We start from the raw sequence: 19268 nt of genomic DNA, 5'->3' as shown, positions 1-19268 counted from the left end.
CTATGGGTCAGCCCTCGCAAGATTTGCTATGGCAGTTTCATGCTCCGGCATGCTTGTTGCTGCAGCAACTTCCCAAAACATGTTTCTAAGGTCTTGATTCTTGAATCTTTGTTTGAAGTTCTCGAACATATGTTTCAAACAGAATCTGTGCTTTGATTCAAGAAACAATTCTTCAATTGCATGGACAAGACCCTTTTGCCTATCTGAAATGAAAGTGTAAGCCACTCCTTTGTTTCCTCTTCCAATTTGGCTGATTAATTCCTGCAAAAACCAACTCCAACTATCGTAATTCTCTACCTCAACAACAGCAAAGGAAATAGGGAACATATTTTCATTGGCATCCCTACCCAAGGCTGTAAGCAGCTGATCTCCAAAGGGACTCTTAAGGAAGCAGCCATCTAGTCCTATGATAGGTCTACATCCTTTTAGGAAACCATTTTTCAAAGCACCTAAACCATAATATATCCTCTGAAATATAGCTCTTTCCTCAACATTTCGCCTATCAATTTGCAATGAAATATGACTATCAGGATTTGAATTTTTAACAGTAGCTACATAATCCCAAAGTCTGTGGTATTGCTCCATGTCATTGCCCCTAAGTGCCTCTAATGCTTTTTGCTTTGTTCTGGCAGCTATTTTTTGACTAATATCTAGCATAAATAATCTTCTTGTCTCATTCACTATGCCAGGAATACTATATCCAGGATCATCCCTCACTTTAGCTTGAAATTTATTACTCAGATATGTTGAAGTGGCATGTCGATTGCTGTAATTCCTGCCATAATAGTGCTCTCCCTTAAGAGTTTTGATCATAAATGTCTTTGTTTTCTGGATTCTGCTTATCTTTTGGTTGCTGATTTTCTTGTTGCTGTTGATTTTCATTTAAATCAGCTTGTTTTGATGCTTTTGCTTGCTGATTTTCTTGTTGCTACTTTGAACCAATACCAACCGAATTTACAGATCCAACATTTATAGATGCTTGTGTTGATCCTTGACCATGTAAACCTGCAAATATCTCATCATCTTCAGGCAGGTCTACTGCTTCTCTTAGCCAGTCAGGAAGATCTGAATAATCTGGTATGACTTCATCTTCTTCTCCGCCTTCATGAACTGTTCTTTCTCCCCTACAATCAGTCTGCTCTTCTGTTGGATCTCTCTCTGCATGTGTTGTTGGTTCTCCCTTACAATCAGTCTGCTCTGATGTTGGATCTCTCTCTGCTTGTGTTGTTTCTTCTGTTGACTTCCTTATAGGAGACTGCTGAGGTTCTGAGGATGTATCACCGTCTTCTTTGTCTTTAAATAACCGCCTGACTGACTTCCTTGCACTTAACTTTACTCTTTGTGACTTAGCTTTTTTATCATTTGTTGCCTTCTTTCTCTTGGACTTGTTACCAGAATCATGTATCTTCTCTCTATGTGGTCCCACAAAAGCTGGATCCAACTCCATTTGTGATGACTCTTCTTCACAGATGTCCTTTGCTCTACAGTTAATGTGTGGATTGTCATTATTGTCCTTACTCCCAATTACTAAAGGGTCAATTTCATCCATGCCTTTAACAGCTGAGGACGAACTAATCTCAGCCTGCTAGCCATCATGATATGGAAGTGCAAGTACGCCATCACCAGTCACTCTCTTGTACAGTAATTTTCCTTCCGGGGACACAATTTCAATGGGATCAGGCCCCCTCTCAGCATATATGTGCATTTCTGTAAGCTCCTCATAACATGTTGTCAATAATTCGATGTCAACATCATCCTTGATGGGAACCACACCAACATCAAGGTCATGAAAGGGAATGGGGTACCAGAAATTCATATTTGTTACGCCGTGGTCAATTGTTTGGTACATTTTTGGAAACTCAAATACAGATAATTCATCAGGGTCACGTGTTCACCAGTGTATCTAATTCTCGATTTTCATTTGAAATATCTACCATAATGCATGTGTATGTCTATGGTCTGCCACGGATTATCTCCCATTCTTATGCACCTAACCCAAAGTAATCGAGATTATTTTACTAATTCCATTTTCAGATGTGTCAAAAAACAGAGATTCATTTACTCATTTGCTTTTCAGATGTATCAAAAAGGACAGACAATATTTCATACGCTCAGTTTCAAAAAAAAAAATCAACATCAACACACTTATCTAGAAGGATGAAAACATAATCAATACCAGTATGGACCACAATAGTTCTAATTACTCCAAATAGACCCATACTTTTGTAGTATATTGCAATTTTTTAAAAAATTTCCCCCAAAAATTGTCAGACAAGCTTCTGACTAAGCCAAACCTTGACATTTTGCGCATTTAGCAATTTAAACAAAAATTTTCCCACAAACATTGTCGGAAGTTTGTCGGAAAAGCTTCTGACCAAGCCAAAACTGACATTTTGCAATATTTACCAAATTTTAAAAAAAATTTCCCACAAACATTGTCGGAGAAACTTCTGACTAAGCCAAAACTGACAATGGTGGTTCCTTTACCAAGTTTCAAAATATCCCCAATTTACTACCAAAACACCTGCCATCAAACAAATCAACTCGTCTAATGCCTAAGGTTCAGATATGTATTTTACCTGGTTAATAGCTATGCTCAATGCGTTGTGACTCTCGACCGATCTGTACAGAAACGCCGACCGATGTTGTCTAATGTTGTTGACCTGCAGCACACAAACACCTTCTTCTTGACTGTAGGTTTAGGGTTTCTCTCTCAAAACATGAAATGTAGCTCAAGCCCGATCGATCTTCACCATAACTCACACCGCTCAGCAATACAGTCACCTTCTTCTTCGTTGTAGGTTTAGGGTTTCTCTCTCATTTTCAGAAGTCCACTCCATATTGACTAATTACATCTGTAACTTTTCACATATTATATATAAGGGTATTTTTGGTATTTCATATTATTACCGGCTTCCCAGCCGGTCAGCAGGTAAAATTCAAAGAAGTCCAAAGTACAAGGGGGTTAAGTGGGTGTTTCTAAACAATGAGGAGGTTTTATGTCAATTTCCTTAACCACATGGGAGTTTTATGTATTTTACCCATTTTATTATTTTTCGTTGTTTATTTCTTTTGTTTTATCGTTTCTTAGTCGGGTAGTAGTCGGTCTTAATATTTTCCTTCACTGTGATCAGGAAGTGCAATTTTGGCGTTCTCATGCCGTGTTAATGTCTCCCGAGGTCAGTAGACGCTTACCAATCTTGGCGTGCCCACGCCATGTTGGTAAAATCTCAACATTTCACGACGTTGGTAGGAAGTGTAATCTTGGCGTGCCCACGCCGTGTTAGTGCCTCCCGAGATCAGTGGACGTTTTATAATTTTGGCGTGCCCACGCTGTATTTAACAACCCAAAAACAAAGGAAATATTTTTAAATTAAAAAAAAATTTCTTTTTTTTATTATTTTTGAAATTTTTGAATTTTTTTTTACAAATAAAATTATTTCAGCAATTAAATTTTTGAAATTTAAATTCTACAAAAAAAATTTTTTTAAAAGAAATGGAAATAAAATTAATTTCCTTTTAAACCTTCAGCCTTGTTTTTCTTTTCAAAAATTCAAATTTTGGAATTTCAATTTAAAAAAACCCAAAACTATTTTTTTTCTCTTTTCTTTTCTTTCTTTCCTTTCTTTCTTTCTTTCCTCTTCTCCCTCGCTTCCCTTTTCTCCCTCGCTTATAATTTTCTGTCTATCTAATTTTTTTTTCTTTCCTCTTCTCCCTCGCTTCCCTCAATAAAAGTTACAAAATAAACAGCACCACCAAGAGACTTATCTTTCATATAGCAAACATCAGTTTGCACCAATTCTAATGGATTCAATTTTCTAGATGGAAGAAAATTTTTGAATGCAATTCTGTGTTGTTTCCCATAAATGCAGTCAACACAAGGTTTAAGTGCATTACCTCTAACTTCAGTTAGAAGCTGTTTGCGAACAAGTGTCTGAATCCCTTTTTCACCCATGTGCCCAAGTCGCCTATGCCACAGGTCAATTGATGAATCACGAACTGCATTGACTTCTCCCTTCCCCAACTTGGCTTGCATTAAGTAGAGGGTATTCTGCTTCTTTCCTCTAGCAACAATGAGATTTCCTTTGCTGAGTTTTCATTTGCCTCCACCTTGCAAGTTATGGTAACCCTCATCGTCAAGTTTTCCTGTAGAGATAAGATTAAGGCGAACATCAGGGATATGTCGAGCATTTTTTAATATCAGTTGGCACCCTGTATCTGTATCCAAATATATGTCTCCCATGCCAATCACTTTGCATGAGACCTCATTTCCCATCATAACATATCCAAAATCTCTTTCGGTGTAGGTTGAGAAGAAATGCCTGTGAGGAGTAACATGGTAGGATGCACCCGAATCAACTACCCAATCACTGTCATAATAAATAATATTCATTTGACCATCATCACAGAACACAAACATATCATCATGAGCTGCCGCAACTGCTGTAGTCTCTTCATCACCTTTTTCCTTTGCCTTACCATTTTTCTCAGTTTGTTCCCGTTTTAGGATTCTGCACTCCTTCATATAATGTCCATTCTTTTTACAATAATAGCATGCAATATTTTTTCGCGACTCAGACCTGCCTCTGGATTTGTCATTCCTGTTGTAGGGTCCTCTACTTTTGCTTCTCCCTCTTCTTTCTTTCTTTTCTGTCATTAGGGCCTGGGTCTCATAGACAATTCCTTGTTCCTTCCTCCTGAACTCTTTATTCATCACGGCCTCTTTTGCAATAGCCATGGTCAACACACCATTCGGAGCTGAATTGCTGACGGAGACTACCATGGTTTCCCAACTATCCGGTAGTGAACTGAATAGTAATAAAGCCTGCACTTCATCATCCAGATTCAAATTTAATGTAGTTGCCTGGTTTATCAATCCCTGAAAATTACTCAAGTGTTCAGTCATATCTTTCCCATCTTTATATCTCATTCGAGCAATCTGCTTCAAACAGCTAGCCTTGTTCAAACAGATTTTCCTTTCATACATACTCTCAACCTTTTTCCATAATACATCAGCTCTGGTGTCATTGGCAAAATGTTGAAAAATATTTTGACCAATCCATTTTCTAATATTGCCAACAGTTTTCATGTGCATAACGGTCCATTTTTCATCACTCATATCACTTGGTTTGCTTTTATCCCCTAGAACAGGTTCAAACAAATCTCTACAATACAAGTAGTCTTCCATTCTAGGCTTCCAAATTGAATAATTAGTGGCATTCAATTTTATCATGCAACCACTATCCGAATCATCCATTTTTAAACAGTACAAATGAGCAGCCTAACATGACTGCTCTGATACAACTTGTTGGAAAAGAGGTACCAGTACAGGCACAAAATATCAGAGTTAGCCCAGGACAAATTTCTCTTTCCCCAAGTACCAGTTAAAAACAGGAACAAACCAAATCACCAAGTAATAATACCAGCAGTGATAATAAAATGCAAGAAAATTAAAAGGCACAGGATACCAAGATTTTTACGTGAAAAACCCAAATTGGGAAAAACCACGGGACCTAGTTTAGTCAAAATCTCCACTATCACAATAATGGGAATACACAGGTCTATTCGAAATATTCGGACGACAATAATAGTACCAATATCAACCAAGCAAATTGCTACAAAATTACCCCCAAAAACTATAACTGTCAAAAAAAGTGAGTTTGGAAAGGTGTTACCAAACGAAGAGAAAATCAGAAATCTGAATCGGTAGATAAGGAAAGCTTGACGAGAGGATCGCGTGGGTAAAATTTCGTCTCAATCGGGTTTCGAATCGCCCTCCAATCAAGACCTTGAAGTCTCTCTCTCTAGCCCTTTCTCTCTCTTCGTCTCACTCAAAGGTGGCAGCTGGCCTTTTTTCCTTTCTTTCTCGCACGAGGACCGAAGCTTGAATCTGTTCTTGCGGCTGCTTTTGCTTTTTATTTAAGCTTGAGAAGCCTTCAAGCTTTTGCATAAGTGGGTTGGCCCACAAATGGGTTAGCCCACACCCAACAGCATCTATGTCTATGACATCATATATATAGTTGCAAAAAGAAAAGGGAATATGAGCAATGTTAGGAGTTTAGAAGACAATCTAAAAAGGAAATGTAATTTCACTAAATTCAATGGCACAGATGTAAGGCAAATTAATGCAATTAAAGGTTTTAACAAGCTAATGTAAGGCAAAATTCCAATGTTGTTTTTCACATGCAAAAAGGCATGCCTATAAACATAGAAAAAACTAGTTAAACCATAGATAAATTGCTTCACACACCTATTTTGAGTTTTCAACATTAAATTGTAACTATTTAAGAATTAAGCGTTCCATTTACCTAGGAGGTTCACTTTGTACAAGGCATAGAGATTCTTTTTTTTTCATTTTTTTTTTACATTTTTATGAAGGCATTAGATTTAAATATAGCAAAAAGATAAGTAGCGGATGGCAAAGAAATGTAAAGCATTATAAGCAATAAATTTACGAGAAAATGTAATATTGATTTATGCAATTTGTCAAAAAAATTATTTTATGTAAAGACAGACTATCCTCATGATTGATGCCTAATGAAATCTTATATGATGCATTGAAGTCTTATTTGAAACGCTATATAATCTTATTATTTTGAAATCCTCTTTTCACATGTTAATAAGAATTCTTATTTGAATTGATGCCTAATGTGCATTGATATAGTACATATAGTTTTTAAAATTGATGTACACACTCATATTTAATAAATTTCACATTTCCTTATATATTTATAAAGGATTTTGGTTTGGAGTAGTTGTTCTGATGAAGCAAAGGGGAACATCAAAAGCCTGGTTTCAGGGCTGAAAAGGATACATTGAACAACGCTACCTGTGAAGTTTTTACGTAGTGGAATATGGAGTTATTTTGGTTGCAAACAACTGATTCCATACACTTAACGCCCCCACTTGGGTGACATGCCCACATTACTGAGCCTGGTCCCTGAAGTGCTTTAAGATTCTTAATTTAGCCATCATAGTTTTTTAGTATTTTATTGTTTTTCTAGTCCGTGATTCTTTTAAGCAAAATTCTGGATCCGCCACTGTTCTGAGTCTAAGGTCCAATTTGGATACTCATAGTGAATGGCTAAGATTTTAGTTTGTGCTGTGGCTTAGAAAGATGAAGGTCATGGTTATCATCAACACTCTTTTTTTTTTTCGATACGATAGTTTTTTATACTATGGGGAGGGCGAGGGCCTGAAGAGGTCTTGGGGTAATCCGGAGGGGACTGAACCACCACCGGACCAGACGGGTGCACTACGCACCCGCCTGGATTTTTTAAGTAAGGCCACATTTAATTGTGGCAAATTGGTGGGAGGCAAGGTTCACCAAGTCTTAATGCATTAGTGGTGGTTGTTATCATGGCGGCACTCATGTTATATCTATGAAGTTTAACAAAGCTATCATTAGCAACTATTTATGTATCAATACAAATAGAAACAAATTACCATGCACGAACAAAGCTTAGCATGTCCTTTGAATGAAAACCCTCGATTTTAAAAATTTCTTGCAAGTCATACAAATTGTTACATAGACGAAAAAAATTTATTTACTGCATTCCAAAGTTCTCATCACAATTTTCAGGCTGCCTAACCTCCATTGGAGTTATTGGTAGTTCGATATGAATTGAATTAATTTGTACAAGAGATCCTGAAGACTTGGGTGGAGAAATTCCTTCCATGGCATTATTATTTCTCTTCATGTTCAAAAGGAAACAAATAAAACAGTTGCACCAGGAGGAAATTTGTTCTAAACATAATTTTGTCAACCATGAAATGAAACAAATGACCTAAGCAATGAAAACTGACTAGACGCACATAAGGTGAGATCGATTCAAATGGTTAGCTATTGTGGTATTAGTCACGGTCACAAATATTAGTGTTTAATATCTTTTGCTGCATATCGGAATAATGTTAAGCAATGCATTTTTTTTTTATGTAGAGTGTTTAAAAAGATTGGAAACCAATATAAAAATCATAAAATATTTGTGACCAATTCAGAGACACCTAATTCATCTAATATAGTAAATAACTAATTTAAAGATAACTAGTTCTCCTTATTCACCTAATTCATCGTACAAAAAGTGTTAGGTGCAAAACTGTCAAGTTTGACTTCACTAATTGGTGAATCAAGTTCGAATAAACTCTTGCTAAATCAAGTTTGATTCGAGTATCAAATAGTTTGATTCATCATTCAATCCTAATCAAGAAATGAATAGAAATAATTGAAACTAGGTAAGAAATGAAGTCCAAATGACATAAATTAACACCTCACACAAAAAAGAAAAACCCACTCTAAAACAGTGATCTTCACAAGAATATAACCATAGTCAAATGTATGCATTGACACGTGTCAAGCATGTGCCACACTTGGGTGGGGGAATTTCTTCCACTACAATATTATTTTTGTCCATGTCTAAAGAATATAGGCAAGATAGCTGCACCAAGAGGGAAATTGTTGTGTAACATAATTTTGTCAGCCATGAAACAAATGGCATAATCCATTAAAACTGACGAAATTTTTTTTTTCATGTACAACATATGTACAATTCAGAGAACTAATAATATACATTGACATCAATTTTACATGTTAAATGTTGTCTAAATCACATATTTTGACAATTCACCTGACGAAATTTTTTATGTTGTGGTATTTATATCATCTTATATATAATCTCTTACAAAAATTTCATACATTGATGACTATATTAGGTTAAATAGATACTAAATGTATCATATATATGATGTCCTTCTACAAGTTGTGAATTTTATTTGAAGAAATTAGGTTAGAATTATTTGGAATTTTATATGATATTATGTGCAAGACAAGGCAATAGTAAACAAGTTGCAAATTCGTAAATATAGTAAAAATTGATTTAAAGATATAGTTCTCCTTATTCACCTAATTTGTCATAGAAAAGGTGTCAGGTGCAAAATTGTTATGTTTTACTAGACTAGTTGGTGAACCAAGTTCGAATGAACTTTTAGTAAACTAAATTCATTTCAAGTATCGAGTAATTTGATTAATCTTTCAGTCATAAAGGAAAGCTAACATAAATTAACACAGAAAACCTCCTCGTGGTTTCGCCAAAAATCAATCGGACACCTTATGATTTTGAAATGTCCATATAATCCTCTTAAACTTTAAACAATATGGAATTTCACTTGTAACCTATATGTGACCTACAAGTGATGTATTATTATTATTATTATTATTATTATTATTTAATTTTTTCCTTTTTATATTTGGTGCTTAAATTCCTTTGCCTAAACTATCTTGGATGCTTTTACAAATTTTAAAATTTTTGAGATACCTATAAAATTTTTAGAAAGTATTCATCCCCCATCTTCTTTTTTCCTCCCCCCTCCTCCACCAGCTGCCACCATTACCCACCACCACCGTCTTCTCATATCTCTCTCTCTCTCCACTTCCCTTTCCCTCCTCCTCTTTCCCTTTCCCTCCCTCGTCCTCTCTCCTCTTCTCTCCACTACAAGAAAATTGGCCTTTTGTGACAACATTTTCTGTGACAACAGAGAAACTTGTCACAATTGAAAACTTTAGTGACGAGTTTTAATGTCGTCATAGTTGATCGTGGGTTCACCCGTCAACAGTGACAACATGGGATAAGTCGTCACAATATGGATGGTGCGCAACTAGCCAGTGTGGCGGGAGATCACCATTGTGACAATTGGAAAATAGGTTGTCATTGAAATTGGTCCTACAGTGATAACTTAAAATATCGTCACAATATAGTTGTCAGTTCTAAATTAGTGACAACAACTAGTCGTCACTGTCCAAAGTGTTTATTCCCAACTTACTTTCACTAATTCTACTATGTCACCCTAATTTTTTCAATATGGCATATATGTTGTAAATAAATTTTATTAATTCTACTATGACACCCTAATTTTTACATTTTAACCCCACATACCACTTTAATTTTTTCAATATGGCCCATATGTTGTAAATAAATTTTATTAATTCTACTATATGACACCCTAACTATTACATTTTAGCCCCATATGCCACCCTAATTTTTTCTATATGGCCCATATGCTGTAAATAAATTTAATTAATTATGTTATGACAACCGAACTTTTATATTTTAGCCCCGTATGTGGTAAACTAATCTCATTAACTCTACCATGACACCTTATCTTTTGCAATTTAGCCTCGTACGTGATAAACCAATTTTATTAATTCTATTATGGCACCCTATGCTTTACACTTTATTTTGTGTTTATCATTGGCAAAATAAGGAAGGTATTGTAAAAAAAATGTATACCTATTTTTTAATTATTCCAAATTTAGCTAATACCTTGTTATAAAGTTAAAAAATATCATGAATTCATTATTTAGTTCTCTTGACAACATATGGAAAATTACTGATTAACATAGTGTGAAAATGATGGCAAAGAATAATAAAATTTAATATGAAATTAAGTAAAAATCTTGGCAATTGCATGACTGGCGTTTGTTATGTATTACAATTTACAATAATCAAATTTTTTATGGTGTATGAATCAGTACTTGTATCAAATAGATTTAGTGTTTCATGCATGTATTAGTAAACCATTTTGGTTATTTGATCAACTAAACAGATTGTTTGGTCTTGTCAAACCACAATTCGTGCATAATTGATAAAATTATTAAATTGATACCAAAAATATTTACATTAAAAGGTCTTTTTTTGAATCATAAATATATTTTTAATAAGCCTTTTAGTTTTTGAACATTATTTTTTGTAGAGATCCTAAAAAACCTATGTTAGAAAAAAAATCAAAAAATACTAAATTTTCATATTCCAAAGTTTTAATATAACTTGTGAAATGAAAAAGCTCAACATAATAAACAATGTTAATTACACAAAGATTGGGAAAAGAAAAAGAGATAGAAGGCATTACTTTTATTAAAAAAGGTTCAACAATTTAGAGACAATGCGTATTTTTTAGTGTGCAATAGTGGAAGCGGGAAGCTGAAAATTGAAAGAGTAGAGGCGGGGTTCTAAAAGAAGCAGAAACGACGTCATTTAAAGTTGATTTGGAAGAAAAACACTCAACACTTGGCCAAATTTCAGACAAAACTCATTTCCCTCTTTCTTTGCCTTCGGACACCATCTTCCCAACTCCCTTTTCCCTCTCCAAAAGCCGCTTCCTCTAAAGCCCTTTTCCACACTGCTTCCTTCTCCTCCTCCTTACTATCATCATCATCATCATCGCCCAATTCCAACTCCTGCAGTTTCGTTTATTAACCCCCAAAATCACCACTCCATTATTTTCTCAAACGCCCACATTCCCCACCACCCCTCAACAACCCCATTTGGCTTTTCCCATTCCCTCAATTCTTCACTGTTTCTCCTCAACTCATTCTTCTCCACCTCAACCTTCTTCCGCATTTTCTCTGACCAAAAAGCTAAATCTTTCCACTGGAATTACGCTCTTGATGGAATTCACCCTAGAGAAAATGGGGTCATCGGGGATAAAGGGCCAATCTTTGCTGCAGTTTTGTTGGGATGGCTTGGGTCGAATCCGAAGCATCTGAGGAGGTATGGTTCCATTCTTGAGAATTTGCAAAGTAGGCCAGATTTATTGGAGAAAATCAAGGGAATTATTGTTGATTCAGGAGGTGACGCTAATATAGATCCCAAGGTCTGGGCTGCTGGATTTACTGCAGCCCTGCTAAAGAAATACAATTCATCATCTTATCCATCAGTTGTAGCTGTAGGAAGAAATCAATTGGAAAGTGGAGTTGATACCTCAAAGTTGCGAGAAAAGGAGCCCCTGTCCGTTAAAACCTTACTTTTGTCAGCATTTGAGAAGCTCTTCTCTTATCTCCTAAACTTGAACGACGTCAAACAGCAGTTGACAAAGATAATCTCCGTCCTTTCAAAAAACCGGCCTTCTTGCCCACATCTTTATCTGTATAGTACAGCTAATAAGGTCATTCCATTCTCATCAGTTGAGTCATTTGTTGAAGAACAGAAGAGAAGTGGGAAAAATGTGTGGGCATTCAACTTTGGTGCATCACCTCATGTTGACCATTATCGGACTTTTCCCAGTGTATATACATCAGAGCTTGAGAGGTTTTTGAACGAGTGTCTGGTCATAGTGAAGAAGTTATAAAAGTTTTGCAATTTTAGATGATTTAGGTTGAAATGCTGCACAAGTTATTGTTTGCCCTGTGAAGTTGAATTCAGTTTCAAGCAGTGGAGATTCCTAACAAGAGGTAATTTTGGCCTAATGTTACTCAAAACTGCAAACTCTTGTTTCTGAATATTTCCATTGAGATATGGTATTTCATTTTTGTCCAATGGTAGCTGTTGGTACTCTTGGTTCTGTAATTTAGCAATGAGGCACGTATCATTCTCAATAAACTTTCCCATCATCTTTGTTAAAAAAAAAAAAAAAAAGAGCTACCCAAGCTGATAGGGCAGCTTTAGTAGAGTAGTAGATAGCAAATATCCCTAAATTGAGCCAGTACCATGAATTTTGGGGAAAAGCCAGAATTTGAAGACTGAATCAGAAGGAAAACAAGACCTAAGGTTGTCATGGCATAATTTGAGGTAAATGATCTCAATATTTTCCATTTATTTTCGAACATTTCTGTCTAATGGTTGTTTGTTAATGTGTCTTCTGCCCATTATGTGTAGGCTTATCACAGTCTGTGCTTGGATTTGAGTTTAGTGTTGGGTGTTGTAAATATCTGTTGATTGTGTAATGAAGGGATTTTCTGAAGAGTTTTTATTCTGTAATTTTAGATTTGATATTGGTTGGTTCCTGTTTAAAAGGAAAATGAAGAACCCGTTTCTTGACTCGATATTTCTATTCCTATAATGAGTTGGACAACAGTAGGTTGAGGCCAATTTTTCTGTTGAACATTTGAACCGACTGATTTAATTCAAGGACTTCTTCCCCATTGCCCCCACTATAATGGTGGGTAGTGATAAGAGAAAGAGTTTTTCATAAGAGGACATATGCAATAGACGTTTCTGATGATCATTACAGTTTATGTCTTCGGAAATAGGCAAAGGATGCAGTATATTTATCCAAAAAACAGAATGAATTTGTTTGATCAGGCACATGTGTACTATGAAACTTCAAACGATTGTGTAGCCTTTCTTGCTAACTATGATAGGAAAGTAGATGCCAACGTCACATTCAAGGGGAATTCATATTTCCTTCCTGCTTGGTCTGTGAGCATTCTTGCAGACTGCAAAAATGTTGTTTTCAACACAGCAAAGGTAACTTGTAGAACACTTGCATTAAGTTAGTTATATGCAGGATAGACACAGCGAAGGGCCAAGTTTTAAATCACAGCCCCGCTTAAGTTTAGAAATTTTTGCAACTCTTTCAAGATTTACTTATTTTGAATAGAGATTGTCCTAGTGCTGTATCTTCTTCTCGTCCACTCTGCCAAAGAGAGAAAATCTGTTTAGCTATGATGACGGCCTGCTTGTGAATGAATGGAGCTTCTTTTTCAGTTTTAGAATTTCTTGTCAACAACTACTGCTGACTATTCTGCCAAGCAAACAGAATTCTCTAGTTGGTTTTGATGTGCTTTATATAGGATTGCACTTAACCTGTAAAGAGTCCATCTATGGTTCTACTAATTTAGATAAAAGCATTTAATGCCAAAGATAAAGTAAAAACATGGTACTGACAGAAGCTTTATGGTACTGAATCATTAATGAGGTTATTGTTCTTTAACAAGTCAACCACAAGAATATAGTTAAACTACTGGGTTATTGCTTAGAGACAGAAGTTCCTCTATTGGTCTATGAATTTATCCCTAATGGCACCCTCTCCAGCCTCATTCATAATTAGATAGATGATTCATTCTCCTTCACTTGGAACTTCAGACTAAGAATAGCAAGTGAAGTAGCAGGAGCATTGGCATATTTACACTTGGCAGCCGCAATTCCCATCTATCATAGAGACATCGAGTCCAACAATATACATTTGGATGGGAAGCACATAGCCAAAGTGTCAGATTTTGGAACTTCAAGGTCCATTGAAGCTGATAAAAGTCATGCAACTACACTTGTTAGAGGTACTTTTGGCTACTTGGTGATAGCACTAGGTTGGCTCCAGCTGCCTTTCCACTATTATGGGATACAATTTAACTTCGAAACCAAAAAATGTAATGGAGTTTTTGTTTTGACATCTGTTATATTAGTCTTGTTACCCTCATTCTCTCTCATCTTTCTTTTTCTTTTTCTTATAATTTATATTGTAAAAGCAAAATGGATTAACGGCCCACTCATAAGCTTAGTTGAGCACAGTATATACGACAATGTCTCATCAAGAAGAAAGAATCTTATGAAAATGAAATAACATTTTGGAAATGGACAAGATTCTTAAATTTGTTAGTCATAGCACATTTTTTATTTTTCCTTTTTAAGAGCCATGAATGCTATTACTGCTCTACTCAATCTATAAGTATAATTAATACTTTCATGTTCATACTTCATATGCCATTCAAGAATTGAATAGGATTCTCAAACTAAATAATAGACTTGTATATTTCCTTGTTTTCTGCTTCTTTTTTTCTTGTCATGTCTTCATAACAGCACTTAACTGGAATTGCAGAGAGGCTAGCTAAAGCCTAAAAGGTCAGCAATGGGAGAAATTTTTATCCAGATAAGAGTTTTGCTCAAACTCAATATTCTATTAAGGACAATATGGAACTCTATTGATCTAAACAACTACCACAGTTCACTAATTCGAAGAGTTTCTGTCATTATGAAACTGAAGTATACATAAAGGTGGAGAAAATGAAGACGATGGCACAAATATCTTTGTGACAGAACTTATCATGACATAAACTTGACCTGTATAAACCTCAAGTAAAAATTTTCTCTTTACCCATTTTTTCCTCACTCAGTCCTACCACTCCTAGTTAAAAATCTGTCAGTACCATGTTTTTCAGTCCATTTTCCTCACTAAATCTTAGAAGCTTTATGCATGTAGTTTATTCTTTTTCTCAACTTTCTGTGCAACTGATTTTGTTCCTGATGGTAACATATCTAATCCCATTAAATGGGTTGTTACACTTGGTGCATTATGTTTGGTGTTCTATTTTCTGTATATTTGTTCACTAATCAGCTTTTTCATTGGAGCCTCAATTGAAAAATGGTTCTCAGCTTTTTCATTGCCTTTTTTGCAGCTGCTTTACACTGGACTCAAGAGACAATTAGGCCTGTTTTTACCTCTGTTCTTCTAATTTTTCATTACTTGTCAGGTAACTTCTTTAAACTATGTTTTAATAGATTGTTTTTGACTTATTAGTCTCTCTTTCAAAGGATGCAACTGCAACAACACTAACAGATTTGCAGTTGCTGCCACTTAACAGTTCCATTCCTTGTTCCTTCAAAATGAAATTCATGGATGATTGTCTAAGCTAGCAAAAGTGTATGTTTAATATATAATCTGGAAAAAACACAGAGAAGTAGAGATTTTCCTGTTTTACCCCTTGCCTACTTATGCACATTAGGAATTGCACTTATATCTTTATAGATTCACCTCAAGAAATCTATTGTTTCATAACTAGCTTATCTATGCTTATTTCTGGTTGTAATGTGTAGATAAAAATTTGTGACTTATGTTCTGGATTTGTAACTCTAGGACATGGACAAAAATTGGATGAAACTTGATAATAGAAAGGACGAGTCTTATAAACTTGGGGTGGCTGCTTTCTTAAAATTCACATATTCTTTTATTTTGGCTGAAACTCTTTTTTTGACTAATTTTTTGACTTATTAAGTTCACAATAGTTGGATATGCTGAAACTCTAAAAAAAATGTTTATTTTCAATGCAGTCTAGCTTCATATTGATCGTGAGAAGACTGTTGGATATGCTGCTAGAGATGATTGAAATATGACATTGGTGCTATAGTCTATGTTTTAGTTTAGAAATCTAGTACTCTTATCTTTTGGGAAGGATATGTATTGGCCATTACTACTTGAATTGATTATGTGGGATTTAGGACCCAACATTTGTGGTTCACTTTTTATTTTGATTAATTTATAGATGTGTTATGGCCAAATATATGAATTTGCGGCATATATTCTACGTTGATTTTGCCTTTTATCAAATTAAATGTTATGGTTGATTTTGCCTTTTGTCAAATTGAATGTTCTACTATAATTGTTGAAAATGCCATGGCAATACTATATTTGTAATGGCCAATTTCAACTCTTTAAGACAAACTCAGTGATAACCTTCAAAGTTGTCACTATCATGCAAATTTAATTTTTTACTATAATTGTCGGAAATGCCGTGACAATGCTATATTTGTAATGAACAATTACAGATCTTCCAAACAAAGTTGTAAGTTCACTAAGTGACGACTATTCTTGTCACTGAATACTAGGAATGATAGTGACAAGTTCAAGTCGTCACTGTAGAGTTCAAATTTGTGACGACTTTTGCTACCTTTTATGACAAAAAAATATGTGAAATAGTGACAAGAAAATTCGTCACAGAATGACAACCGTTAGTGACGACTTAGTTCTCGTCATTAAATAATAAGATTCAGTGATGACTTTAAAAGAGTTGTCACACGTACCTATTTGTGACATAGAATTAGTGACAACCATGTGACAATGGAAAAAGTCGTCACTATATTTATATAATGACGACTTTTTTATTTTTAGTGATGACTTTTTATTGTCACAAAAGGCCAAATTTCTTGTAGTGCTCCATTGTTCCCATGCCTCCCTCTCATTTCCCTTCCTTCTAGTGACCTTATCTAATCACACGGAGAAGATTTGGTTACGAACAGAGATTTAGTTGCAGCCAAATCTTCTCTCTAGTGACCAAATCCGATCATCAAGAAAGAAAAGGATAGAGAGAGAGAGAAAGGAAAGGGGGAGAGAAGAAGGGAGAGGAAAAAGGAAATGGAAGGAGGGAAATTAGGCAAGGAGAGAGAGTGGTGGCGGATGGTGGTGGTAGGTAGGTAGAAGATAGAGATAGTGGTGGTAGTATAGCAGTGGCGATTGTGTGGTAATGCAGGAAGACAGAAAGTGAAGAAAAATATATATAAAAAAAGGAAAGGAAAACAAAAAAAATGAAGGGAAGAAAGAAAAGAAAAAAATCAATAAAAAATGGGCTACCAGTACCATAGCAGGTCAAACAATGCTATTCCACTTTAGTTTAACCACAAGAAGGTTATGTGGGTATTTCAAAATCATAAAGCAGCTCGTTGATTTTTTACGAAACCACAAGGGGTTTTCTGTATTTCATCTTGATCTTAACACAAAAGTAATTAATTCCTCCGTCCCATTGAAAGTGTCATATTTAGGGGTGACAATGGGGCGGGGGATCCTTCCCCCATCCCCCGTCCTATTGCCTATTAATGACCCCCGTCCCCCACCCCCGACTTCCCCCGCCCCGCCCCACTTCCCTCGCGGGGGCACCCGTGGTGTTAAAAAAAATTATTATATAATTTATTATAATTAAATTTGAGCAAATAATCAAGTACTAAAATATCAACACATCACCAAATTATTATTCATTGTAACTTCACAATTGAAACTCATAAAAATAATTAAACAAAAATTATTTGAATACAATCTAATATGATAAAAAAATATAACTAAAATAATCAAGTTTTTACTTTTGATACCAATACAATTACTAAATTATTATTGTGTTTTTTTAGAAAAAAGTGTTATTGTATTAAGTGTAGTTAGGAATTTAATATAAGTGTATTAATAAATTTAATATAAATAATTAATAATTTTTATTAATAAACACGTATAATTAGTAGTATAATTGATAATATCATTATATATATAATTATGTACATACATATATTTCAAACGGGTGGCGGGGCGGGGGTTGGGGCGGAGGAATATACCCCCGTCCCCCGCCTCGTTTCTAAACGGGGGGGAAAAAATTCCCCCCGCCCCCGTCCCAACCCCCGGCCCGCCCCGCCCCGCCTCATTGTACTTTTTGCATTTCACTAGTTTATTTCTTCTTCTTTTCTCAATATTTTATACTAATTTCACTGCAATTTGTATATTCCACATCCAAAATTGGGGAGATAAAAGTACGGTTGTTTGAAAATACTGTTTCATAGCTCTTATAAGTTGATGCTTGACAACATTTTTAATTTTGTGGCAAATCAAAACATGGACTCGTCTGAGCTAGAAAAGAATAGGCTGCTCAATAAATAGGATTGGGCTCCTGAGGGTGAGGCTTTGCCACCTCCCCCATTGGTTGCTTGAACTGTTACCGTTATCAAGGCTAAGCCAAAGCCAGTCAAGAAAGAGTTGCACGTTCCAATGGGAAGATGTGGCCTAGGAACCCAACAACAAAAGATTCAACTTTTAAATAAGTGAGCTATACTACCACCATCTAGCAATGGACCTAAAAATTTTATGATCATAGATTGAAATTCAGTCCATCCTTCAAGGGTTGTTGCGTTCAATAAAGTTTAGATATTTTTTAGATCTCAAAATAATTAGCTGAGATTTGGCTACAACATCAATAAAATGGCTTATATGGCTGAATGTGTAATTGTTCTACTTTCATGAAATGCCTTTGCCTTTGTTACATTTTTTTGGAAGTATTTGGTGATTTATTTATTTATTTTTCTTTATAAAACAATAGCAAAACTTGGAGCTCCATATGAGGTAGTGCCAAGAGAGAAAAAGAGAGGGTTGATGGGATTTAGTATGGATTTATTATAAGGGAGGAAGAGGGAAGGGAGAATTGCAAGGTGTTTGAAAGTGAGGGTGTTTCTTTGGTTTTTTATATTTTTAAATTTGAGTTGGCTGTAATTCTCACCTATTTTATTTTTTTTTATAACCGTAAATACTTCTTTCCTTGCCTTTATTCTATTATAGTTTTGTTCGTCAATTCAAAGATCAGCTGGAAGATATTCATTCGCTTCATTTTGTGGTGAAAATGTAGGTTTAATCCCATGATCTTAATTTTTTTCATTTTTATTACATTTTCCTTTTCTTGCTCTCTCAATTTTATTTATCATTTTCTGTTTATCACTAATCCATTTGGGTAAAAGTTATTTTTTTTTCTTTTTAATATATCTAATATCCACTTTACTGTAACAACGTATATAAAAAATTTTTACTATAAAATTTTTTTGAAATATTTGATATATTGTATGGATGAGATGTTTTTTGAGTTATTTTTAATTGTGTATTACTGTAAGATTGTATTAGAAAAACTTGTTTTTTTTTTTGGTAAAAAGATTTTATTTCAATTGATATTGATATATAATTTGTGCTCGAGTGTAATTAAAAAT

General features: G+C 35.0%; 1 protein-coding gene across 1 annotated transcript; it reads right to left on the bottom strand.

Moving 5' to 3' along the window:
• Window positions 1–813, bottom strand: LOC140016997 (uncharacterized). The gene has a single exon (XM_072071331.1). It carries the CDS (start codon window positions 811–813, stop codon window positions 1–3), a length of 813 nt encoding a protein of 270 aa, XP_071927432.1.
• Between the last annotated feature and the right edge of the window lie 18455 nt (window positions 814–19268).

Source organism: Coffea arabica, chromosome 1e (genome assembly GCF_036785885.1).
Source record: "Coffea arabica cultivar ET-39 chromosome 1e, Coffea Arabica ET-39 HiFi, whole genome shotgun sequence".
NCBI lineage: Eukaryota > Viridiplantae > Streptophyta > Magnoliopsida > Gentianales > Rubiaceae > Coffea > Coffea arabica.
This window is presented reverse-complemented; position numbering and strand designations above follow the sequence as displayed.

Bases quoted from the DNA above. Each gene is read 5' to 3' on its own strand.
- LOC140016997 (XM_072071331.1), bottom strand. From the start codon at position 813: ATGATCAAAACTCTTAAGGGAGAGCACTATTATGGCAGGAATTACAGC.